The sequence below is a fragment of the Dipodomys merriami genome, unplaced genomic scaffold (assembly GCF_024711535.1).
Source record: "Dipodomys merriami isolate MVZ:Mamm:240054 unplaced genomic scaffold, mDipMer1.0.p SCAF_21, whole genome shotgun sequence".
In the NCBI taxonomy this organism is placed as follows: domain Eukaryota; kingdom Metazoa; phylum Chordata; class Mammalia; order Rodentia; family Heteromyidae; genus Dipodomys; species Dipodomys merriami.
The window spans coordinates 23,022,604-23,050,034 of NW_027203493.1; the positions used below are offsets into that span (position 1 = coordinate 23,022,604).

A 27,431-nucleotide genomic window follows, 5' to 3' on the forward strand; every position below is an offset into this window, starting at 1 on the left:
CTCCTAGGATTATTCTGGAAGACAGGGCCATTGTCAGATAGCCCTCAGCGAGTTCTCAAACTCCTGAAAGTCAGAAAGAAATCCCAACTCTTGTCACGGTGATGGCTTCATGAGTAACCTTCCCCAGATTTCTCAAGGATCCTAACACCCATTCCTTCACTTTGTGCTCAGCGTGACTTTCTATAGAACCCATGTCAGTGCACTGCAGGCAAGTCCTACACTACGGACTAGCCGGTATTTATTTTATTTTATTTTTCCATTTCAGTTTTCTACATACAAGAAAGAGCAACCCCTTTGTATGGTATTTTTACAATAAAAAATTTAAAAATTAAAAAACTGAAAAAAAAAAGAAATGTACTCATTACCTCGCTCATGTAATTGTACCCCTCTGTACGGTATTTTCACAATTTATATACATATATATATATATATATATATATATATATATATATATAGAGAGAGAGAGAGAGAGAGAGAGAGAGAGAGAGAGAGAGAGAGAGAGAGAGAGAGAGAGAGAGGGAGAGAGAGAGCACAAGAAACCTTCTATGGGAGAGGGAGATTTGCTAATGACTTAGAACAACACTGGGCCAGCCTAGAGAAAAAGGAAGAAATGATTCACTTCGAAATGATTCACCTGTAAAGGGAGCAAGGTGTACACAGCAGGTGTCAAAAACTTGATCCACCAGTGGACATTACCCACATTGCTGTTCTTTTACTCATTTAAGGGAAAAAAATGGATGCCCAGTTTTGCTTTCTCTTTCAAGAAACAGTCTGTCCCAAAGTTAAATCAAGTGACTTATGAAAACAAGAGGGTTGGACCTCCCCCAACCCCTCTCTTGTTAAAAGTCTGAATGAGGTGATATCCTACTGCCTTAGAGCTGAAGAGCAGGTCAGTCAGGTTCTGGGGTGCTGGATTACACAAACAGCCAGCCAGCTAGCCAGCCCCACCTAATTTTGTGCTTCTCCTGTACCCTTCTGCTCAAAGCAACAGTGTTTCACTTCACTCATCTGCTCTCTTCACATCCAGCAGCCTCACTCCAAGCAAGATAACCCGTGGTATTTCCATTCCCCTGGTAAATGCCTCCTAGTCCTGAAGGTAAGTGTGTGCTTGCTGGGTTACTTAGGGCTCTTTTGCTCTCTCATTTATTTAGAGCAATCATCATAGTTTGAAACTTTGACAGCACACCATCAGGCAAGTAGCTGCAAAGACCTTAGTAAAAACAGGTCATTGTTTCGTTACATAATTAGTTAATGCTAAGTAAGTGACCGTTTGCACTTTCTAAAGGATGAAACCAGTGAAAGAGTTAAATGGAAACCTGATTTAAAATGTATGTGACTACAGTATAGAATTTCCTCAAGTCTGGTCCTAGGTAAGGACATCAAAATGTTCAAAGAAACACCAGCAGGAATATAACTTAGATACTTAGACTTACATTCTGCATTTGGTTTAAAGGATTAGAATACAATTGTTAAAAAAAAAAAGTAATCAGCACATACAGTTAATCACAAACTTCTATAAAATTTTTTGTCCAAAGATTTTCTTAAGTCAGTTAATACAGATGATAATTCTGTGGAATAAACAGGTTTCTTAAAGGTATTTTCTTTCATGACTACGTAAAACTCCTTGAAGGGATGATGATTTCCTATTGACCTACTTTCTCTTTGGTTTATAGAACTTGTTCCTATAGATAGTGAAATATGATAGAAGGCTGGAAACATCATGCCTGGGAATTTGGATTCAGAAAAATTTTTGGTGGCACATGTTTTCTAAGTTTGAATGTCATCTGCCTAATATTTTAAGTATTGAAATTTATGATTGAGAACTCCTACGTTAGCAGGGGTCATGATATTCCCTTTATTTTCTTGTGGACTTACATGCATTCAAGTCTTTTAATTTGAACAATACTTACAGAGTTTAAAATTTTGTCCAAGGCAAAAAGCCATGCTTTCTTTTTCTCTGTTTTTTTTTTCCATTAAAAAAATTAACTAAAAGTGAGATCATACGCATAAGGTTTCAGGGTAGAATTAAGCTTTCCACATTGTCATCCTTCCAAAAGGCAAAATTTCTAAGTATAATTTCTGACATCCTGATTTATTGTGACTCTTTTATTTAGAGTAAGCAAAATACCTTCCAAGATCAAAAACCACACTTAAAATAATATTCAATTACTTAAATTTTGCCTGGAATATAAATTAAATACATGACAGATTGAGTTTCCTATAAATAGAAATACAGTAATCTTTCTTAATTTGTTGCCAAGGATCAGTAGCAACAGTAGCAAGAAGTAATCAAGGAAAAGTGGTCTCTTTGTTCTTATTAGTAGGTTCACTCTCAAAATATGCTATTGTATTATCCTTTCAGTATACCTGAAGTGTTGTTTAATTTAAAACTTTCTTATTTTCATTGATTTTTGAATGACTTAATTTCTAAACTTGAATGACAGGGTTAAATACTTGACCCAAACCAGAACATATACTTATTTTCACATTTTAATTAGAAAATGTCTGTGAACAAGTGACAATATTTTACCCAAAGAAGCTAGCATGAATAGTAATTTTATGTGTTTAAGAAGAAGCAATATTATGCAGAGTAGATGTTTGTTTTCCTTAATGGCCAGAGGTATTATTCCTCCATTTTCTTCTCTTTGTGTACTCTTTATACAAAAGTAGTAACTTGAAACCATCAGTACCAGTACCAAAGAACGTGGAGAAAATAGTATCCATTATCTCTCTGCAGACGAATTATTTAAAAATTGAAACACTAATTCTCAAGTATATTTTGAAAGTTATTAAACACTACCAACAACAAAAATATCTTAATCCATAGGAAAGTTTAGAATCTATATACTTAAGGCACCACAAAGGTGCTTGAAATCTGCCTTTTTCTTTTCTTTATTTATTTTTTGTGTGTGATGATTCTTTCCTTAGAAGTTTTCAAAATTGTGATGACCAGAGCTCTGTCTCTAAGCTACATTTCCTGAATTCCTTTGGAAGTTATACCCATTCAAGTTGCTATTACCCAGGTCCAAGAAGGGGCAAGGAATAGGAGGAGAAATGAAGCCACTTGGTTTCCCTGGTTCTCTCTCTCTCTCTCTCTGATTTTAATTTTAATTCCATTTTTTTGTCTGATCTCACAAGGCTGATGGATGAACTTTGGTAAACTTAAACATACTGTTCTCTCACCTCTGTTTCTCTCTGTCTCTGTCTCTGTCTCTAAACACACACACACACACACACACACACACACACACACACACACACGTGTGCATATATATGTTCATTCAAATATTTGAATTCTTGAGATGCAGAGAGCCTGGAAGGACAGAGAGAAAAAAAAAGATTTCATTTACTGTCCTCTGTAACTTCTGTATCCCTTAACCAGCTGTTGCTGCTTACAATAGACTTTGTCTCAGGATGAGGTCAGACTTAACCTAAATAAGTTTATCTTCTGCAAAATTTCAGGGCTGGATTTCTGAATAACAGTCAGGGGGGAAACTTATTTTCTGCTGAATGCCACTTGGATATTTATAATATAATCCAAGGTCATACAAAAGTATTAATACAGAGAAGATCGGCCATGGACAGCCAATGGGAAGCAAACATGTCTGACTTGTCCTGTAGGAAATGATTTAGTGAAACTTATACTGCCTAACAGCTCTGGGAAATCCTTTTGTTCCAGTCTCTTATAGATGAGGACTTCCAGCCCTGGTGTGTCCCCTTCTTTAAGATGAAAGATGCCTGAGTCAGGGGATCCGAAGCAGTAGTTGTCTTCTGCTGTGACATTCAAATTATGCGAATCTGTCAGTCTCTACCATGCCTGCATAAATTTTTGACATAATAGAAAACTGTATTCAAACATATTGCTCTTTCCCACTCATCCCTTTCTTACTTTTCCCAGGAGATAAATTATAGGAAGTAATAGAATGTTTCTTTCGTTTGGGATATTGATGCCTTGGGCTTTCAAGTTACAATTCAAATTAGGTAAAGGAATGAAAGGGCCCCTTGGTGGTTCAGTGTTACAGACAAGGTGAAACTGGAACAACAAAACGCACTTTGTTGGCTTGGTATATGTGGATTCTCATTATGGAAAGGAAATGAACACTCAAAAAATGCCATGTTCCTCATGTAACAGTATACGAAAGCTGGAACTGTTTAGAGTCTCCTCCCCATACTCGTGACCACTTTTTTTTAAAGCAGGGGAAAATAAGCACACACACACATACACACATACACAGAAAGAGAGAGAGAGAGAGTGAGTGCAAATTAAACACTATAGTAATATAAAAAAGAATGGCTAAGTACAATCCACAATTCACAAATCACTGGCAGAAGATAATGCATGACTGTCATATTTTCAGGATTTAGAAGAGAAAAGCATTTGTGCAAAAGAACAGATATCTAAATGTGTTAGGAGAAGTATCGCTTCATAGCATACTACTCAATTGAACCTCCTGTGGATAATGGCTCATGTTATGTTCATGTGAATCTTTGAATCTACCTTGTAAATGTCTGGTTAAAATAAAATGTACAGACAGTTGTTGGGGTTTCTTAAGTCCAGATAAAATATATTTATTGTGTTTGAGGGATACTTAAAACTAAAACTCAGTATCTTCAGTGTTTTGAAGTGATAGGCAAAAGTTTCAAGAGACTGAGATAAACATATGACAGTAGAAGGCAGCTAAATGACAAAGTTTACACTCTTTTCTAACTACTTTTACAAAGATGAGTCCAGTTGGCCCTCCACACCATGTATTCTGCACCCCTGTGGTCAACTAACTGTGGATTCAGCAAAAAAGAAAAAGTGCATCTGTACTAAACTAATATAGACCGTTTTCTTGTCATTCTTTAAATAATGAAATATCACAGCTTTTATATAATATGTACATTGCATTATATGTAAGCTAGAGTAGAGTTGAATTATTCAGGACAGGAATATACTGCAAGCAAAAATACACCTAGTTCATATATAGGACTTGAGTGTGTGCAGATATGAGTCTTCTGGAACCCATTGTGAGGGAAAACAGCACAAATGAGCTAGGTCTCAGTTGTACCAGGGTTTGAATCCTAACCCTGTAGCCCCATTAGTAGCTGTGAGTGCCTTCATTCATTTGTGAATAGAATCATGAGTCTTTCTTGTTGTTTGTTTTGGTAAGAACCAAATGGGAAAGACAGAAGTCCTGTGATGTGAGACATGCATTATCAGTTAACACCATTTTCCAATTATACAAATAATCTTAGCACTTAATCCAATTTAGTTGGTTATCACAAAAAAGTGAATAAAATTTAAGGAAGTAGGATTGCCACAGATGCCAACATCTGGGAAACTCCGTGCCAACACAGAGCCTCACCAGGAAAACAAGAAACCATTTCCTTACCTCACTAGTCAACAGAACTCGCATCATCCTACAAGCAACAGTGGTTATTCTAGACTTCTAACATTAGAGGGTATTTTCTGCTTGAGTTTTAACTTTACATGTGACTCTACATAGGTAAAATAATGGTATCAAGACCACTCCTATTCAGGAAGCATTTTATTGTTGTTGTTGTGAATACTGGAGTTCAAACTCAGCACTATGCATTTGCTCAGATTTTTGGCTTGTGTGTTGCTATTTGGGGGCATCCACCAGTCCTATTTTTGCTAATTATTTTGAAGATGGAATACGCCAAATAATACTTGTGCCAGGTTGGCTTTGGACTTCAGTCCTCAAAATCTCAGCCTACTGATTATCTAGGATGACAGGGATCAAGCACTGACAGCTGGCCTGCCTATCTTTTTCTTTTCTTTCTTTCTTTTTTTTAATTAGTTTCCTTAAGTGATTTGCCAAGGAGTGGCAATAAAAGTTTTAGTCAATAAAAGTTTTAGAATTCCAAAGGACCTTATTTATATAACAAACCCCACTGTACATCATCTTTAATATATTTATATATAGTGGTCAGTCATGGGGCCTGAACTCTGGGCCTGGGCACTGTCCCTGAGCTCTTCAGCTTAAGGTAACACTCTACCACTTGACCCATAATGCCACTTCTGGTCTTTTCTGCTTATGTGGTGCTGAGGAATCAAACCTAAGGCCTCATGCATACAAGGCAAGAACTCTACCACTGAGCCACCTTCCCAGTCCCTACAATAACTTTAAAAAAATGTTTTAGCATAATGATAAAATATTTTTTAAAATGGAGTGCTTTCTAACAGATTTTGGTAGAGATATTCTATTAGAATGTATTCTAGGTATATTTATGTTTAATATAATGAGAGGTATCACAAAGTAAAAGGAATATATGTGAGGGGAACCCTCAAAACTAAAAGGTAATCAAAGAGAGTGTGGACAGGCTTGTTAGGACCCAATGAAGAGTCTTCAAGTTTGAAAAGATTAGGGAGAGGTCCTAAGAAATAACCTAAATAATAACACTCGTACTATTTCCTTTTTCATAACTGCCTCAGTCAACTGGGAAGCCTTTAGTAAAATAGAATGTCCAATTCAAAGAGCAGGAAATCAGTTCTCTGACCCTATTGCTTGAAAAGAAGGCATAATGTGTGTGTGTGTGTGTGTGTGTGTGTGTGTGTGTGTGTGTGTGTGTGTGTGTGTGTGTGTGTGTGTGTGTGTGGTGTGTTAATGGAGACTGACTAGGGGCTCACACATGCTAGGGTGACACCTTTACTTTAGTTATCCAATGACAATTTTTATATTCTGTTTGTATCCAAGGCTCATATTGTATCTCAGGCTGGCTTCTAACTCTCCATCCTACTAGCCCTAACTCTTGATTGGGAAAACTGGGATTATAGGCATAAACCAACCACACACAACTTCTAACAATTGTTTAAAATGAACATTTCTCAGGGAGAAATGCTTTAAATTTCAGGACTTAATGAAGCTGGAGTCAGTGGAGTTGATTTGTATACCATGCCTTCTCTTTCTTCCCTAGTTTTCATCACTAGCCACTTGAAGCCTCAGTTCTTTCTAAAGAACACAAATAATACAGCTGCATTTCCTGCTTCAAGAGGCTGTCATTGGGCTCTAGTGAGGTGATAATGTAAACTTTGTGACCCCTAGATACTATACAGCTATCATATGTAAGCACATAACTGTACAGAGTGCCCCATCTTACATCATTATGTTCACTCTTTAGAACAGTTCTGTCCCATCACTTTGGTAATTTTAATGATGATAAGGTAACAGAAGATCATTATCTTGATAATTTTTCAATCTGTGACTGCAGGCAGAATTTTGATATACACCCAATTCTAAAATTATTTTCCATAATACCCTATTTATTAATTGTGGTACTTCCATACTGACTATAGTATGCTTAGATGGAAGATTGGAACCATTTTTTATTGTGATATATATCCTGAGGCATTGTCTTCATGTATAAAAGTTGAAAGTGTATTATAAAGAAAGTGTATTCTAAAATCTAATCTTAATTCTCTCTAACTTGGGGTTAACTAGGAACAAAAACATCATGAAAATTAAAAATGGATGTTGGTTTCAAATTCAAGTCATTTGAAGTAGATAGTAGTAAAATGCATTCCAGTGAGTTGCTGGATGACTTACTTTATAGTACTGATATATGGCCTTTAATGTATAATCAATAAATCACTTTCATAATAAATATTCAAGATTACTACTTTAAAAACATATTTTTGTCTGAAGAAAATGTGCTATCTCTACATGCACTATACTTAAAATATTTAAATTTTTTAGCAGACTATACACCTATCTTTGTGTACATTTGTCTGTGTATTTGCAAGCATGTACCTACATAATAACATCTGAAACGAACCAAACTTTGAAATATGGTATCTGGCTAGAGAAAGATTTTTTTTCCTGCATTTCTCTAGAAGGAAAGAAGAAATAGAGAAATTAGAACTGAATAACATTAATACCTAATAATAACACAAAAACATCATCCTCTGAAACAATATGTTAAACAAAGAATATATTCTTAGCTTAACACTATGTTTCTAGATATTTATCTTTTGGGGGGAAAATGTAGATCTATAAAACACTCTGAATACTTTAATGAATAATTAAATAAATGGTTGTTATTTATTTTCAGATTTCTCTTAATAAAACCAGTACTGCAGAAGGCTACCATGTTCATATTAGTCAAAATTATGTTGGTTTCAACTTTGTTTATTTCACTACCCTTTGGGAGCCATGAGAAACAAAATTTAGGAGCAAATACAACCCGAAGTATTGCAGACATTTTGGAAACAATGGAAACGAAATCATATTCTTTGAAAGGAAAAGTAAATGCAACTTCAGAGAATGAAAACAGAAATAATTTTGATCCCAAGGCAGGTGATGATTCCCCCTCGAAACTATTCACAGCCAATGAAACAACAAATGCTACCAGTAACTCCTCAGTAGACAACTTTACCGTGGGTCCAGGAACTCCACCTACATTTTCTGCAAGCCCTTCCTTGAGTCGTGGCTTTGTTACTAAGTTGCCTTTGAACTCATCTATATCAACTAAACATCTATTGCCAGCCTCAGCACAGATGAATTCTACAGATACCGTGTCATCAGGAAACTACAATTGGTCTCTGAACAATTTCACAATGAAAACTCCTGACAATATTTCTGCCACAGTTGGCGTACTATCCCCAACACCAGCTACTAATTCTGTGACCCCCTTGACAACAGAACCAACCAGATGGCTTACCACAAGCAATTACACCTTCTCCGGTTTTACCCCCTATCAAGAAAATACAACGCTACAGCCCACGTTAAAATTCACCAATAATTCAAAACTCTTTCCAAACACATCAGACCCCCAAAAAGGTAAAAGATGATGTAAAATTATGTGGTGTTGATTCTCCAAAGAAATCACACAGATGAAGACAAAGGAATGTACCATGCTTAGAAAGTAGAGGAGAATGCTGAAGTCCAGTAGTTGTTACTGTTGGGCAGGTTAATTACATTAACCTGAGAGAGTAAATTAGCTTTAGGGATTAATTGAGCATTTGCTAATATTAATTGAGCATTTACTAATAATTACCTAAGAAAGAAGGCTCTTGGACAAATGAAGGGTTAGATTGGTCAAAGAAGGCAGTGGTAGATTTCTGAAATGTTAGAAATATTCATTTCCACTGACTCAAAGAATTTTAAGAATTTTACATGTTTACTACTAAATAACTGAATATTAAAATATGTATATGAGTTTTGAAAAATTAATGAAAATGAATACATTTTAAAATTTACCTGTTCACAAAGCAATTGAAATAGTGAAACACATATTTTAAAAATTAGACAAGCGCAACAAAAGGAAATCCCTTATTTCTTTTAATACCTGATAAAATTACATAAATTGAGTTATAATTCAAGGTAAATTATTATATGCTTATTTGTATGTTTCACTTAGGGGTTATACCAAACTTTGAAACATAAAATGATAAATATCTAATATCTGGTAAGTTATTCATTATGCTCTTTAGATTTTAGGTCTTGTCATATTTTTGAATACTTAAAATGATTTTATTATTTTTTAGCTATCATTTCTTCCCCAGAAACTAATTTTGAATGTAATTTCTTAGAAAAAAGAAGAAAAAAAGAAAACACCAAGAAGTTAAAAATAATATATAGTAAAAGGTATCTTGAGCTCAGAAAAAAAAAATAAGCAGTTTATGGATAAACTAATTTTTCACAAATCCTGAGTACTTAAAAAATACACAGTTGCTGGGCACTGGTGGCTCACGCCTATATTCCTGTATTCCTAGCTACTCAGGAAGCTGAGATCTGAGGATGGCGGTTCAAAGCCAGCTCTGGCAAGAAAGTCTGAGAGACTCTTTTATCTCTAATAAACCACTAGAAAACAGGAAGTGGTTCTGTGGCTCAAGCGGTAGAGTGCTCACCTTGAGCTGAAGAGTGCAGGGATAGCTCCCAAGCCCAAAGTTCAAGCCCCATGACCGAAAAAAAAAAAAACACAGTACACACACCAACATGCACATGTCACCTTTGTCTAATTTAAAATGAATTATTAATCATTATTGGTTATATAAAATGTCTACATGCAAGTATATATATATCATTTTTGAATAATTATTTTCTATGTCTTGTGAATTTTTTTTGTCTTCTAGAGAATAAAAACACAGGAATAGTATTTGGAGCCATTTTAGGGGCTATTCTTTGTGCTTCATTGCTTACTCTTGTTGGCTATTTGTTATGTGGAAAAAGGAAAACAGACTCATTTTCCCATCAGCGGCTTTATGAGGATAGAAACGAACCAGGTAAGAACTACTTTTAGAGCGTCTCCTGGACACATTGGTTTTTTTCCAGAAGGGAGTTACATGACACAAAACAATTTTCTCAAAGAAAAAAAATTGGAAAAGCAATTATCTATGTGTGACTAAAATTTAAAACCTACTAATGACTATTTTTTCCCCTTTCTTTTATTTATTTTTTCTTTTTTATTGTTATAAAGATAAAGTACAGAGGGGTTACATTTATGTAAATCAGGTAATGCATTCATTTCTTTCTTGGACTGTGTCACCCCTTCACTAATAAGTCTTGTTCATTATAACAAAATTGGTTTTAAATAATAATTCCAACATCCAAATATGTGCATACAATTGGAATGTAATGATATAAAATTGTGGAAAAATAGCCAGTTTTGTTAAAAATCTGTTAGAAAGCCATTCTTTATTATTGTAAGATCTGTGAGTAGCAATAACTTGAAGAAATATTTTATTCTAATGTGCAAATCTTCCAGAATATATATACACATACAGTAGCCTCATTTTAACCACCTTAATAACACTGTAAAACAGAATAGTTAATATATGCATATGTGCACACATAAAGTCACAATACACCTCAACTCAAGAATTTTACCTTCATGGGAAGGAAAAAGCCAGCTATAAAGTATACAAAGGAGATATCTACACACTAAAAATAAAGCAAGGGTCTGATCTGTAAGAACATGGAAAAAGAACAGAAATAAAATTGCTTCAAATGCTTGTCTTATCTTTCTCTTCATACTTTAGGGTATCATCTATTTACTTGTTTGCGCAAGCAATTTTCCTACCATAACAAATTTTAACTGCCTCCAATGATGGGATTCTCACTGAGTTTTGATGAGTTCAGTTCATCCCTGGCATTTTATTTATATTCAGAACCAAATCCATTAGCTGTAAATAATTCAATAGAATTTTGCTTATGAGTATCTAATAATCCATATACAAAAAGTGTGACACTTTTCAAAGTTAAATAAAAGGATTTCTAATGCTTCTAAACATTTTTAACTGTGAATCTTTTCTTGTATATGTACCACCAAACAAAATATCAATCGGATATCATGGAAGCAGGTATGATAGATGTGTACGGGTTCAGGAAAACTTTGAGACATCTCTCCAAAGTTGTAGTTTCTAAGTAGATGATTTAAGTAATTGCAGGTAAAAGCATGATGAGACCAAACAAAAATAATTAGGCTATTAGCATAATTAATGATTAGTCACTGCTTGCAGTAATTTTAGATATTTAAAGTATGCTTATATTTTCTTTGAAAATGAATTCAAGATCTTAAGGATATATTTGACTCAGAAAACAACAACCATAACAACCACCACATACAACTTGTATTAGAAAATCTTAAGTACATGACAACTTGTGCCAGCCAAAAGAAACAGAACCCATCAAATAGCTTTCTTCTAGGTCTACTTTAAATGGCTTGGCTATAAAAATATTGTATTAGTAAAATAATAGCAGTAGATTTGCAAAGCTCTCACGTTTTTATGCTCTCACGTTTTAAGAAATCATTTTTAACAGCAAAATTAAAAAATTCTGAACATGTTCGCAAGGTGTTGGCAATCACAAGATTCCAAAGTAAATGAGGCATATGTTGATATTTGCATACACATTTTTTTGTTGTGATTGTTCCCTTCGTTCTTTGATTTTGAGTCTGTCAGCAGTAAAATAAATAAAGTAAGCAAGTAAGTAAATAAGTACTTGGGTTTGAACTTAGGCTATGACTTGAGTCACATCTGTAGCCATTTTGTATTAATTATTTTTCAATAAGTTCCCATTTCTACACGGGCCATCACAAACTACAATTGTCTGATACACGGTGTGAGTGGGATAACAGGAATGTACCACTATGGTTGGCCATAAAAGATGTCCTGATCTTTGGATTGCCTTCGAATCTGGAGCCTCTCAATCTCTGCCTTTCAATTAGTAGTGATTAAAAGCATGAGCCACAGCACCCTGCTCAGCAGTGAAAGTTTAGATGTACCAATGTTCTCTTACAAATAGAAATAAATGTTGCCTGAAAAATCTACTTATTTAAAATTTCAAATGTGGTATCTGAAGAGCTCGTGTAAGAGATGTCCCTACTCAACCATCTTGAGTAATTCCCATAATCTGATAATTACCAGATTCCTGAACACAACTTTCAGATTCACAAAAAAAGTGTGCTTTTATTTAGTTACTAACTCATTTTTTTTTTAGTTCTGCGATTAGACAACTCGCCAGAACCTTATGATGTGAGCTTTGGAAATTCTAGTTACTACACCTCATCTGTGAATGGTGCACCACTGTCAGAAACCCGAGAAAATGCACACGATGGCATTCCTATGGATGACATCCCTCCAATTCGTACCTCAGTATGACACTAAGGTCAGAAGTACTGCAGAGGCAAGTGTTGACCCACACCCTGGCATTGAGCAAACTCTTCTTCCAGGACAACCACTGTCATGGACAAAGGCAAGGAGATCTGCAGAGACTAATCGTGGAAAACAAAGGAACTAGATCATCAAAAAGTTTTCCTTTCTTACAACTTCTGGCTTGAGAGAAAGCACCTATGACCTAACCATAATTTCTATCTTGGCTTATTTTTGTCTTAGTAGGAGAACTTTGTGGAATCAAGTATGGCTAAAAAAGACATCACATGTTATCACTGCCTGATAATTTCAGAATTAAAATCTTCAACAACTGGGAACTCAAATTATATTTTCACATGTTTTCCCCTAACATAACCCAATGCATTGACTCTTTAACTGATTTGCCTGTAGTTCTAGTTCCATCAAACAAGATTAACGTTTGCTTGAGGAAAAATTAATAATAAAAACAGTTTTATAGCTAGAAAGATGCTAGGGTCCTGGGTTTCTGCCACTGAGAAATTAAGATAATCGGAATAAGAGACATCTATGACCTTCACTTTTCTTTTCATTAGCACATACATTGCCAGCCTACTGAGCTGCTAAGGTAATAAGGGCTGTATGCAAGAAGACCATTGCAGGGAATTTGACACTGGCAAGATGTCATATCTTCCCTAAATGGAGTATTCCAACTAAGCTGAAAATACATATTCTCCCCTCTGTCTCTGTCTTTATCTCATTCTGTCTCATTCACCTTATAAATATACATACATATATACATATATATGTATATCTGTAATTAGGTTTAAATTAATTCCTAAAAACTCAATGAGAAACATGGTGATGAATATATTCATATACATAATTTATATGATTTTAACAAGTTAGATGAAAATAGGGCTTATTATACATTGACACTATTGTGTGCTTAATACATGGAATAAATTCTACATTTCCAAGATTAAGGGCTTGAACAGTTAAAAGAGATAAATAGAATTATTAAGCAAATGAAAATTTTCTGGTTATCACTTTTGCAAGTGGTAGTATCAGAAACTTTTTTTTTTTTGTCAGTTGTGGGGCTTGAACTCTAGGCCTGGGCACTGTCCCTCAGCTCTTCAGCTCAAGGCTAGAACACTTGAGCCACAACACCATTTCTGGTTTTCTGGTGGTTTATTGGAACTAAGAGTCTCACAAACTTTCCTGCCTGGGCTAACTTTGAATCGTGATCCTCAGATCTCAGCCTCCTGAGTAGCTAAGTTTACTGGAGTGAGCCATTGGCACCGACTTAATCTGAATTTTAATGCTTTTCAATTTGTTTAAAATTATCACCTGTCTCTGACACAAACACTAATTCTTAGTGTAGGAAAGTCTTGACCTTAAAGATTAGAGAGTTAGGTCAAGAGTTAAATTCCCCCAAAGTAGTGAATTTATGAAGAGAGTATAACAATGCAAGTGCTAGTCTAGAGACTTTTTGCACATACATGTGTGTGCATGTGTAAGGTAACACAGAAATATCCTTAGCAAATAAGAGATAGAAAGTACTGAAAGAACATACTTACCCCATATTGCCATAAAAATAGCAAAGAAGACTGTTCCTCCATTATCAAATAAGTATGTCACCTTAATGAAAAACACATAAAAATATTAATCATGTTAGTAATTATAACAATCCTATGTGAAATCACAGTATTTCATAGATTGTGAATATAGTTCATGGATCCTTCCATGGGTCCAGCAACTGTATGATGTGATTGTTACACAGGAAAAAAAAATGAGAGAATGACAATGCTCTTTTTTCTTCCCCCTAGTTTCCTTTGCACTACAAATTCATTTCAGTTTAGAAGTTTTTCTAGCACCCCAAAGAAGTATTTTTGGACCACAAATGTCCAAACAATAAGTATGAAATGAAGGAATTAGCTTTTCAGGGGGAAAAATATGTCAAGTTGAATTTCCTGTTAGCCAAACTTCTAGGAACATGGAACATACAAAATTTGGAGATTTGCTAGTGAGCTATCACCTGCAATAGAAAGGTACCACAGCACTATTCCCACTCTCTCATGATTATAACATATGTCCAATAGTGCCTTATTACATCTAATATCTTTCATTGTGCATTGTTGTAATAAGTTCCATAATCATTGAACAGTGTTTTTTTTTCTTCTTTTCTTTTTTTTCATTGTTATCTGAAACTTGATAAATAACAATGTACAGTCAGGCAATGCTATTGAATACAACTTTCAGAATTGCAAGTATTATTTGATTTTAATAAAATCCATATTAAATAAAATCCAATGTGCTTTTGTGTGTTTTAATTTGCATAAAATTTTCACTATATTCATACATTTGTGAGATTCAACTAATTCAGCCAGTGCAAGAAATATTTAGCACAAACACAAATAAAATAGAAACTAGAGTAGTCTGTAGTCTTCCTTTATCCATTGGGAATAGTTTCCCAGAACTTCAGTGGATATCTGAAGTTTTGCAGATAGTACCAAGTCTCTCTCTCTCTCTCTCTCTCTCTCTCTTTCTCTCTCTCTCTCTCTCTCTCTCTCTCTCTCTCTCCCCTGCTTTTTCCTAATATATAACTCTGATACATAAATTTGACCAAATAAGAGCTTAATAACAGTATTCAAATGGAATAAGATAGCAATATATTGGAAACCACATAATTCATGTAGTCCTTCTCTGAAGAATATGCTTACTCTTCTTGTGATAATGTGAGATGATAGAATGTCCATATGGTCAGATGAAATGTGATGAATGAAAGATGCGTTGTGCGGTTGCATAAAATTGCCTCTAAGTAAGAGCTTCTTGAACATAAGTACTGTACTACTAAGAATGTAGACTTGATACTGTGTATACTGCATGTCTAAATGTGCCTGTCTAAAGGGAGATTCACAGTCCAGACAGAACACTGGAATGGCACAAGATTTCATCATGGTGTCCAGAACATCATACAGTTTATGACATGAATTTCTGCTCGTTTCTTTACTGTGCAGAGTGCAGTTATGAATGCAGGTAAATATGACCATGGAAAGTGAAACTGCAAGTCTGAAACTGGTGGCACATGTCTATAAACCTCCTTACTCAGGAGGCTGAAATATGAGGTTTTGAAGACAGCCTGGGCAGAAAAAGGCTTTGAGGCACCTTAATTAATCACCAAACAGACAGAAGTGGAGCTGTGGCTCAATGGTAGAGTTCTAGACTTGAGCAAAAACTTCAAAGACAGCATCTAGGCTCTGAGATCAAGGTACTGAAGGGGATAAAAAGTGTAACTGTAGACAGAGGGTGATAACCATGTAGAGAAAACATGGGAAGGAGGATGAGGCCAACTGAAGGTTCAGTGGGATCCCTTCCTCAGAGTGCTGGCTGCAACACTAAACACTAATAATGATCATTGTAATTGGAACTTCTGCTTTTCCGTAACATAGAATTATTTAAAATATCATCCTAAAAAGATATGTTCCTTTGGAAGACCTGTGGGTAGATATAAAGTATCCTACTATGGCTGTAAAATTCTCTATCAAAGCTTGAGAGTTCTAAAAATGTTGTAAGTTGCTTTTCAGAGTATTTGTCAGCATCCTTTATGTACAAGAGAGAAAAAAAATCTTAAAGAACTTCTCCTACAGCGCTCATAAAATTACCCCCCAGCAGGGGAATCCAGATTCTTTGTGTGCAAAGACACCCTACAGAGACACCTGAGGCTTCTCAATTGTCAAACAGCTGTTGGTTTTCCTTTTTAAACAAGCTGAGTATTGGAAATGTCCCTGCAGTGATAGGACTGAGACTTCACAGAGGTGGCTATAAAGGTCAGTAAGAAATGGTATCTCTTTCCTGCTTCAGAAAAAAAAAATGTCTGTAGAAAAGTAGTGGATAAAGAGCCACATTGAACCATTTTGTCCTGGTGGACGTGATTTGTCAGTTTGTTGACTTTTGGAGCAATTTGCATGTTTTCTTTCTTTGTAAAATTCATTTAGAAATCTTTCAGGAATGTTTTAAATTCAATAAATTTACACACTCCTTTAGAAACTCATCTATTAGTTTTACTGTACATAAAAATATTCTTATAACTTGAGATTACATAGATGTAATGAAAAAGAAAGCTATAAGGAGGGTTGGAGAAGACTTTAGTACTTTACCTAATCAAGAGTACTAAAAATGTAAATCATTGTCTATAGATTTTCTAATACCTTACACATGGGAGGTAGCAGGATATTGGAGATGACAGACATTGGACATATTGGGGACAGTTATTTGGGAATCTGTAACGATAAGTTAAGTTGTTAAGAGCTTCATTTAGGGCACTGAATTGAAAAGGGAAGGAGACAGCAATAATGGAGCCCAGCACACTGTGGATGACTCAAATTTCCATCATAAATAATTGGCAAGAGAACAAAATGAGAGTAAACTTTCTGTTTCATAGGACAAGAATACCTGCTGTGCTGAAGGAACCCCAGATGAAAATTTTGAGGCAGTTCCACAAGCAGCATGAGAGACTCTTACCCAAACAAAAGGTGGTTTGCAAAAAAGAAATATCTTATAAATAAAAACAATAGCAAGAAAGAAAAAAAATTTTGAGTCCTTAACTTGGGGTTCATTTCACCTAACATCAACTTATCTGACCATTTCTGCTTGACTCAGACATATACTAGTTATTGAAAATAAGGGAAACCATGGGACCTATGTTTCTTTGGGCCTGGCTTACTTTACTTAATAGAATTTTTTCCAAGGCGTTCCATTTCCTAACAAATGGGCAATGCCATTCTTTCTGATGGAGGCATAGAATTCCATTGTGCATATATACCACATTTTCTTGATCCATTCATCTACTGAGGGGCATCTGGGTTGATCCCATATCTTAGCTATGGTAAATAATGCTGCAGTAAATATAGTTGTGCTGGTAACTTTAGTATGGTTTGCTCTACCTAAAGAAATATATTTGCAATGAAGTATGTTTTTAGAAAAAATAGTTTGGTTTAATGAATAAAATGATATGTAAACAAACATTTTGAGCAGCATTGTCCATATGAATAGAGATAATACATGAAAAGTGAATTAAAGTGAGCATAAACAGCCATCAATTCTCCATTACATCTCGTGTTCTTGGAAAGATGAATGTGGCCTCATCTTTTGCCTGGTGATGTTGCTTAGCACCAGGTCAGGACCTTGCCACAACAAAGCTATCACTAGATGATTCTCCTTGACTTTGTATCTCCAGAAATAAAATAAGCTAAAATAAATCTCTTCTTTATAAAGTAAACTGCCTTGAATATTTCATCAGAGTAACAGAAAATAGAATAAAATAAAGGTTAATCATATAGCTGTTATGTATGAGGGAGGGCTGGAATGTAGCCACTAGAAGAAAGTGTGAGGAAAGTTTTGGAGGTGACAGTTATATTATTTTGATTGATGATTTCACACACACATACATATGTTTGTACATACATACATACATGAATATATGTATATATAACAAAATATAGCAATTTGTATACTTCAAATATACATATTTCACTCTAAGTTAATTATGCATCAACAAAAGTATTTTACAATAAAGCATACTATTGGTAAAAGTCCATGCTTTCCTAAACTTTTATGGACATTAGAATCACCTAGAACACTTTGGAATATACTTTTTTTTTTTTTTTTTGTTAATCAGTCATGGGGCTTGAACTCTGGTCCTGGGCACTGTCCCTCAGCTCTACAGCTCAAGGTGAGCACTCTACCACTTGAGCTACAGCACCACTTCTGGTTTTCTGGTAGTTACTTGGAGATAAGAGTCTCATGGACTTTCCTGCCTGGGTTGGCTTTGAACAGCAATCCTCAGATCTCAGCCTCCTGAGTAGCTAGGATTACAGGTATGAGCCACAGGTGCCCAGAACCATACTGTCTTTTAGAAAGGTAAAAAATATGAAGATTTTGATTTATACTCTCTGGGGGTGTAGTCTGGACTTCAAGTTTTCAATAATCTTTCAGGTAATTTAGTAGATGACTGCTTGGGAAATTTTGGTATGTTATTGTATTCTATCTGTAGAGTGAGAAGTATTTTACCTTCCTGAGCCTTCACAGACAGCACAAATGGAGTCCCTAATGGAAACATTTGTTCTCATAAAAAGTCTAGAAGCAATTTCAAGTATAAGTCTGTGTCCATGGTGGAAGTTATAAGTTCTAGTTACTAAAATGATATATTTAAATTAATATATACTCTCTTTGTAGTTTCAACCATTTTTCTCACTTGTCCCTGACACTATGATTACTGGAATTGGGATGAGTAGATTTGGGATGGGAACTTCTCAGGGCTAAGGTAGGAGAATGTGAAGGTTGAGCTTACCTTGGCATAGATGCAGCTGTCATTGAGTCTCTGCAATGAGCAATTCTTATCACACAGAGGACACATGAACACTTCAGTGGCTTCACAAATTTCTTGGCTTGAGAAATCAAAGAAAAAAGAACATGAACATCTTTAGAAATCTGCTTAGCAGATTGAAGCACTTTGCTGGGAACAGCAAGGCTGAAGGAAAAGGGAAGAAGCAAAGAGGGAGACTTGGTGAACAAGATTATGGCTTCAATTTAAGTGGTTTAAGATATGTGTGATACAAAGGCTTTCCTATACTTCTTTAGGAAACGATCAAAATATTCTTATGATAATACATCATCTTTTAGACTTGTGTGATACTTAGGGAGCTTTCATTTGTTTGTTTATATATCTGTCATGGCCCTCAGAATAATACTGTGAGTACACATCAATGGAGCTTTCTGCCTATTCATCTGATTTGTTTGAGATAGGGTCTTATTTCATAAGCCAAGTTGATCTCAAATTCAAGTTCTATGTATCTCTTACTCCCAGGTGCATGGAGTGATGATCACATCTGGGAAGAAATAGACTTTTAATCAATGTTACAGGCTTCAAAGTGGCTGAGCTGGCATCAAATCTGACTACACCTTTACAATCTACATCCCAGTATATAATATTGCTGCAGAATGCTGACTGACGGCATGTTGTCTTGATTCATGTTGTCATGACAACCTTCTATAGTTTCTATTGACTTAAATACATTGTCAATTACAATGTAATTTATGGCACATCTTTTTCCATTTTATGGACACTAATTCTTTTTTAAAAAGCTCAGTATACATTATATATGGCTTCACAACAGAAATACTAGAGCCATCATCAATATCTGATACATACTCAGAGTTCATAGCAACATAGTTTTGGTATGTTTGTCTGCACTTATGTTCATATAAACCTAAACTTTTCTGTCCTATGCAGTTCTTTGCCAGTTTATGGATTCTGAGTAAAATTTCTTTAAATAAATTTATTCTGGGGATGCCGAAAGGAATTTAGTCTTTAGAAAATATGTGGCTGTTAATAATCATTAATTGGTAGTGCATCTAGTCAGAACTGCTATCTTAAAGAAGGCATATGCTAAAGCAAAAATAAATCCATGTGTATTTTGAGATGTTTGCAACCTCAAGACAAAATGAAAAAATAAGAGTTAGTAATAGAATAAAATGGTGCAATAGTTTCTGTGGGCAAAGATAGAGTCATGACCTTTAAGTAGCTTAGAGTTCACCTCAATAGCAGAAAATGGTAATTATTTCCACTGTAAAGAGGAAATTAAGATCATTTTAAGTGATTTGCTTACTGACATAGAGCTTTTTGTGTAAGTTTCGAGTTTTTTTGTGTAAGATCGAGTTTTCCATTAACTATAAAATTTGTACAAGAATTTTTACAGACATGTTTTACAAGTAAAATACTTATACATACTTAAAGGAAAATTTCTTATCAACAATAATGACAATGGATTATGCTTTACATAATATATATTTTCTAGTATCATCTTGCTAGTAATCAGCATATCTATATAAAGTAGGATAAAATATGCAATTCAAGACTGTAAAGAAAAAAAGAAGATTCTCTACCTACCTTTATTATGCTTCATAAATGCTTTCAATTTATTCTATACTGAAAACTCATACAAAATAGTATCAGTGATATTTTATAGGACATAAACTTTTCTACCTTCAACAAGCCGAGATTTAAGAGTTTTGGATTCCATTGATTAGATAACCTTCTATTTCTTACTGTCATAATCATTAAATTCATTTGCTATACATTGCCAGAAGCTTAAATCAATATACAACAAAAAATATTAGTCTTATTTTTTCTTTCAGTTTTTTAGCCTGAAGGGATTTGGGAATCACAGACTTTTTTTGACTCTAGTTAACCACTAGAGGGAAGTAGAGGTCTCATCACAAATGTTTATTGATTTCTTAGGTCCTGATAATCAGAACTTTTATTCTAATTGTACCATGCTTTCACTTGATGTGTAGATATGGTTATGAGGAAATTTAAAAAAAAGAAATGACAATTATTACACATTTTAAAAGAAGCAAGATGTCTTTTGGGTGGGTTTTTGGGCTCCCTCATCCCAGGATCCTAATGCTTCCAGTAATTCAGTTAACATGACTAAAAGTAGAAGAAAAAAAAAATCTGTGACATAGATTTGTGGAGCATAAGGTGAAGATAGGTTTAAAGGACAACAATATGATACCATGGATAAAATGTTTGTTTTAAAATCAGAGATAATCATTAGATAATCATAAGTCAAAACTACAATAAATACCCTAAGAAACTGGGACTTCTGTCCTATTAGAATTGGTACTGTAATTTACTTCTTGAGCATTTGTTGCTGGGGATTTCTAGGAACTGAACCTCAGGCCTTGATTACGTGTGGAAATTGCTCGATGGCTGAGTTACATCTTCATACTGGACTGTTATTACATTAAAAATAATGCAAAAAATAAGTATTAGTGCGGATGTGGTGAAATTAGAACCTTTGTACACTGAAAGAATCTGAAATGATGTGCTGCTATGGAAAATGTTGTATAAGGTCCTCAAAAAAGTCAAAAATAGAACTATTATATGATCCACATTACTTCAAGAGAAATGCAGTTAGGGTTTTGAAGAGCTAGCTATCTGCGCTTATGTTCACTGAAGTTTTATTTAAAATACTGCAAAACACAGAAATATTCCAAGCTGCCAGAAGTTGATAAATGGACAAAGAAAAGAAATATAATGTATATGTAAAATGCAATATTACTTAGACTTAAAGAAAAAATCTGCATATACAGCAACAAGGATAAACCTGGAATTCATTATGATTCAGGAAATAGGCCAGTATCAGAAAGACAAACATATTTAGATGTGGTGTATCTAAAATAGTCAACATACACACCAAATAGAGTATGTCTATGGTTCTCAGGAGCTGAGAATGAAGGAAAACAGGGAATAAGTGGAAAATGAATACAAAGTTTTATGTGGACAAGATATATATATAAGCTCCAGAAACCTCTGTATGACATTATACTTATATTGTGTGTTCTCACCATAGTAATATTTTAACAACAACAAAGAATAAACTACAAGTATCTGAAGTATATCAGATTCATTAATCTATCTATTTATCTATCTATCTCTTTCTCTATCTCTCTATCCTTTGAACAAGTCTCTTACTTCTTTGAAAATGAATTAGTCTGTAGATTAGGATTGTAACTGGGATATTATTTATGTGATATTGATATTTTATTAGCCGTACTACTGCCACCTGATAAAAGGAAGAAATCATTATTGCTAAGGGAAAGGGTTTCATTAAGAAATAACAACTTTTTTTGCAAAGCTGGTTGATACTGAAGATGACATAGACTGCATGATAAATTATGATGTGAGAGAGAGTCAGGAATGGACTGGAAAACCGGGGTTTCTACTCTGTGAACTGGTTTTAAAACTTAGACTCTTGAGAAGCAGAGAACACATGCTTGCTTACTCACTTTAATATCCAAGGGGCAAATATGAGCACTCTGTATCTGTAGGTCTATTGCATACATAGCTGTATATGTATACAATGATCTAAAAATTGGTTACTATATACATTAGTAATTAATTAAAGCAATTAAGAGACACGATTGTAGTTTAGTTGGCTATATCATGTAGAAATACAACAAATAAACTCACGTTCCAGAATTTTAACATTTTCCTACGTTGCAGTACACAAAAAGGAGCTAAATATAATACTAATATAATCAACACAAAATAAATCCAGGCTACTCCTTGTTCCTCACCAAAATAAGACCTACAACTGAACCGTGTCTGACACCTTGAATGGAAAATTTCAGTCCGCAAATTTTGAAAGTCAAGATATTCACTGCTGCGTATCTTGGTTTAGAATAGAAAGTCTGACAGGATCTTAATTATAGTATGACAGAGGTAGCAGTAATATAATACCATAAAGTGCTAAAGAAAAGAGTTCACTAACTTCTTTTAAGAATACTTTTGAACTGAAGGTTAAAGAATACTTATTTCACACAAAAGAAGGCCAATTTACTCCATCGGTATGAAAAACCAATAAGAACAGGAAATCAGTTTTCTTTTGTTCAGTTTCAGCTTCTTTTTTTTTTTTTTTTTCAGTTTCAGCTTCTTATGGGTGAAGGGAGGAGGTCTATATCTCATGGTAAAACTTTGTTAAAATATTTTCCATGGAACCAATTTACGCAAAGCTATTAGAGAACCATTTTCCATACTGATTAATTCACTGTAAAAGAATTATTTTTTTTTCTTTTCAAGACATTGTAACTCTAAATTTCAGCCTGTCCTCTGATCCCTAAAGATTAGTGACTATATAGCACACAAGAAAATAACCAAATGAGGATTTTTTTTGGGGGGTCCAGTCTTGGGGCTTCAACTCTGGACCTGGGCGCTATCCCTCAGCTCTTCAGCTCAAGGCTGGCGCTCTACCACTTGAGCCACAGCACCACTTCCGGCTTTTTTCTTATGTGGTGCTGAGGAATTGAACCCAGGGCCTCATGCTTGCAAGGCAAGCGCTCTACCACTGAACCACTTTCCCACCCATGAGGATTTTTTTTTAAAGCAAGATATTTAGAGTGCATAGAAGTCTGTCCAGGAAAAGGCTACCTGCTAGAATCATGCTAAGTTTGCAAAAGTCTGAGTCACACTGTTGACTCATGTTGACCACTAAAATATAATTCTACCAGTGCAATTTATTTTCTGTTTTTGTGGATTTATTTAGGAAAGAAGTACTACAAAATGGTCATTTTGAAACTCCTATTAAAAAAAAAGTTAGACAAGATCCATGACAGCTTAACTTTCTGTTAATTTTCTCGTCCCTTTTAGGTTTCTTTAGCAATTTAAGAGTATTGCTTTCATAGTAATTATCAGTTGGCCTCATTAAGAATGAATGACTCTGAAATATTAAAATAATGGTCTGTATTTTTGAGTAGGCCTCAACTATAGGATAATGAAGATATTTGCTTTTAGGCAAGAATGCTATACACACATGAATACAGCAGGCACATAAACATTTACATTTTTGAAGGAAATTCAGGGAAACTATTTTTTTTAATAATTGTGTGATGAATCTCACAGCCTTAGCTTCTATGAATAATGCCCAGTGGCAAAAATATCTCTGAAAGATGAGCCAAAGTAAAAGAAAGCACTGAGTTTGGATAAAGAAGAGGGCAGCATTTCTTCATGTTTTGCATTTAATCACAGAAGGCTGAACATGATGCTATACTTGTTCTATATATTAAACAAAACATGTTACTAAGTTTTCTTTCATTTTCTCTGTTGAATAATGTCTGTTGAATAATAATGAGTTTCTAGGAATAATGCATTCCTATTTCAAGTCTTGAGTCATTCTGACTTTAACAAAAGAATCTCCCTTCTGACAGCTGTTTAACGCTTGTCAAAGCCCATCCTACTACAATTTTTAAATTGTTATATGAAATTTGGAGAGAAGAGAAATTTAACATAACGTTAAGTAGTCATAGATCTTGTCTAAAATAATTTTCATATGAAAGTTTTAAAATGTCCTTATTTTAGTGCTTCTTTCCTAAATAAAACCCACAAAACAGGAAATAAATTGTATTGGTAGAATTACATTTTAGTGGTTAGCACAATCCTTAAACTTTTCCCTTATTCCAAAGACAGCTTGATCATTTTCTATGTCTTTTCAACACATACCTTACTTGACTTTCATTCATTGTTATTAATCCATAGAAGAAAACACACAAGCCAACAACTGCTGCAGGAATTAGCATTCCGGTGTACCATCCCAGCCAGGCAAAATACAGCCCAATCTTCTCACCGAAGTACAGCCTGCATGAGAAAGCAAATCTTCATCTTGAGTTAAGGCAACATAAATGGGTTTGCAAACACTGATACCACAGCTAGTAAAAATTTTAGATGAAAACAGGCTTCAAACTTAATTGCTCCTCACCTCTGTCTAGGGTATCTGATACTTACTTGTTTAGAAAGCTCTTAATGGCAAAATGTTAACATTTATTTTTAAAATCATATTTAGTTGTACAAAGGAGTTTCCATTTAACAAAGTCATTTGTGATTAAAATACATCTTGATGGATGTTTTTCATTTTAATTACAAGATTTTATAACGATGGCCTCTTTCTCCATCTCCATAGTAGTAGTCCTTTTTAGTCTGTATATGACAGAGCTGTACTATCTCATATTACTTTTGTATAAGTTAACAAAAGATTTTCCTCTGACTGGATGCTGAGAGGAGGTAGATTTCTGTCTCCATCTGCACTGTTGGCTACAAGGAGTGACATTACACACAGTCTACCCCCTGGTGGAGGAAGATCTTCTTTGAAGATCTGAAACATATTGCCTTCCTGATTAACATTGATTCCTCCCTTTGGAATGCTTAATACTTTTTTCTTTTCTTTCCTTCCTTTTTTAATACATTTTTTATTGTGAAAATACTGTACAGAGGGGCTACAGTTACATGAGCAAGGTAATGAGTACATTTCTTATCAAGCATTGTTGCCTCTTGTTTTTCCCCTACCATCCCTTCCTTCCCACCGCCACAATTTTATTGTCAAGGTAATGTACAGAGGGGTTATAGTTACATACATAAGGTAAGGAGTACATTCAACATTTTTTGCTGAATACTGTTATCCCCTCCTAATCTTTTCTCCTAATTTCCCTCCCCCTTAATGCAGCACCCCCACCCCAAGTTGTAAAGTACATGTACAACATAACGTCTTGTGAGTGTCACTGTTGCATTGGTTCACCCTTTATCCTTTGTCTCACCATTTTGTTGTTCCCCTTCCTTTCCCTAATTCAGATAAACAAATATATATGTATATATATATATATTATATATATATATATTATATTACACAGGATACCGAAATCAAATACAGTGACAACAGGGAAAAAACATAGGAAAAAAAAAGAGTGAAAGAAAAAAGAAATAACTTCACATAGTACATTAAAAACATCTTAATCCTATTCTCTGTATTATTATTGTTGTTGATCCAAGGAGTGTTCTCTCTGTTCTCCCACACTTACTGGGTGTCTTACTCTTGCTCCCACATTGCCCTCAAACCTTTTTATTCAGTACCAGAAATTCATAACACTTTATTGCAACTCTGCATATCTTTTAGATTGTTTCTCTTCTCTATAACAATTTTAGCTGTTTGAAGGAAGATCTGTGTGTTGTTTCATTAGCAACTCCCACTAGAAACTGGAAGCTGTGACTTCACTAACAATTACCATAGGAAGAATTCAGAAAAAGAGTATACTTAATAGTCTGAAAGTTGACCAACATTGCTTATAGAAGAAGAATGCTTATGCAAGAAGAATGATAAAATCCTGACATCTAGTCTATTAGTTTTTCTTCACTTAGCTTTCTGCTATTTTAACTGTAATGTTGTTTTTTTTTAATTTTTATTTTATTTTATTTGAGAACATACTGTACAGAGGGGCTACAATTACATGGGCAGGATAATGCATACATTTCTTACCAAGCATTGCAGCCTCCTCCTTTGCTTACCCTTCACCTCCCTTCCCAGCCTCCCCCCTCCCCCCACCCAATTATACCCCCCTCCCCCCCCCCACACCGACATTGTAAAGTTGGTTTTGACATGACATTTTGTACTTCTCTGGAGGGGATGTGGACAGAAAGGAACCTTACTTCATTATTGGTGGGAATGTAAACTTGTTCAACCACTTTGGAAAGCAGTATGGAGGTTCCTCAAAAGACTTCACATAGATCTCCCCTATGATCCAGCAATCCCACTTTTGGGCATTTACCCAAATGTTTACAAACTAAAGCTACCACACTAAAGCTACCAGCACAACTATGTTTATTGCAGCATTATTTACCATAGCTAAGATATGGAACCAACCCAGATGCCCCTCAGTAGATGAATGGATCAAGAAAATGTGGTATATATACACAATGGAATTCTATGCCTCCATCAAAAAGAATGACATTTCCCCATTTGTTAGGAAATGGAAAGGTTTGGAAAAAATTATATTAAGTGAAGTAAGCCAGGCCCAAAGAAGCATAGGTCCCATGGTTTCCCTTATTTGCAATATCTAGTATAGGTATGAGTCAAGCGGAAAAGGTCAGATAATGTGATGTTAGGAAAATGAACCCTTAAATATGTATTTTAATGTTTTCGTTTCTTTCATGCATGTGTTTCTAACGTATTTATAAGATTATTTCTTTGTTGCTTTGTATGTCCCTCCCCCACAGTGTAACCCCCGCTTTCACTATATTTGATGTCAGTATAACATGTGGAGGAGATGGGGACAAACAAGTCGTTTAAGGATTCAGGTGGACCTGTTGTAATGTTGTTTTTTAAAGTCTGGTTAAAAGAAGCCTCTATCTTCTAAAGATGATTACTAACACATTTTCATTTCCAACTATGGTTTTAAAGATTGATGCTTTTCAGTTCACTAGCAGTGAAACTGAGAAGGTAATATTTTTGTGATATTTTTTCATATACAA

The 27,431-nt window shown here is 34.8% G+C and overlaps 2 protein-coding genes across 2 annotated transcripts in view; one reads left to right on the forward strand and one right to left on the reverse strand.

The window, feature by feature from the left end:
* The window catches only part of Ano3 (anoctamin 3), a 203,189-nt gene that overhangs the window by 50,704 nt on the left and 125,054 nt on the right, over nt 1-27,431 (reverse strand). Inside the window, exons 12-14 of the mRNA XM_070032709.1 lie at nt 24,636-24,770; nt 18,924-19,020; nt 14,152-14,212 (exon numbers count right to left, since the gene is read on the reverse strand). Coding sequence (XP_069888810.1) covers nt 14,152-14,212; nt 18,924-19,020; nt 24,636-24,770 — 293 coding nt within the window. The remainder of the gene's footprint in view (nt 1-14,151; nt 14,213-18,923; nt 19,021-24,635; nt 24,771-27,431) is intronic.
* On the forward strand, nt 883-14,867 carry Muc15 (mucin 15, cell surface associated). Its single transcript, XM_070032710.1, has 4 exons — nt 883-1,096; nt 8,056-8,783; nt 10,079-10,228; nt 12,444-14,867. Exons 2-4 carry the CDS (start codon nt 8,093-8,095, stop codon nt 12,602-12,604), a joined length of 1,002 nt encoding a protein of 333 aa, XP_069888811.1. The 5' UTR covers nt 883-1,096; nt 8,056-8,092; the 3' UTR covers nt 12,605-14,867.

Coding starts and splice junctions, on each gene's coding strand:
- Muc15 (XM_070032710.1), top strand. CDS start 8,093: ATGTTCATATTAGTCAAAATTATGTTGGTTTCAACTTTGTTTATTTCA. Junction 8,784..10,078: donor CACATCAGACCCCCAAAAAG/GTAAAAGATGAT, acceptor TTTGTCTTCTAG/AGAATAAAAACACAGGAATA. Junction 10,229..12,443: donor TGAGGATAGAAACGAACCAG/GTAAGAACTACT, acceptor TTTTTTTTTTAG/TTCTGCGATTAGACAACTCG.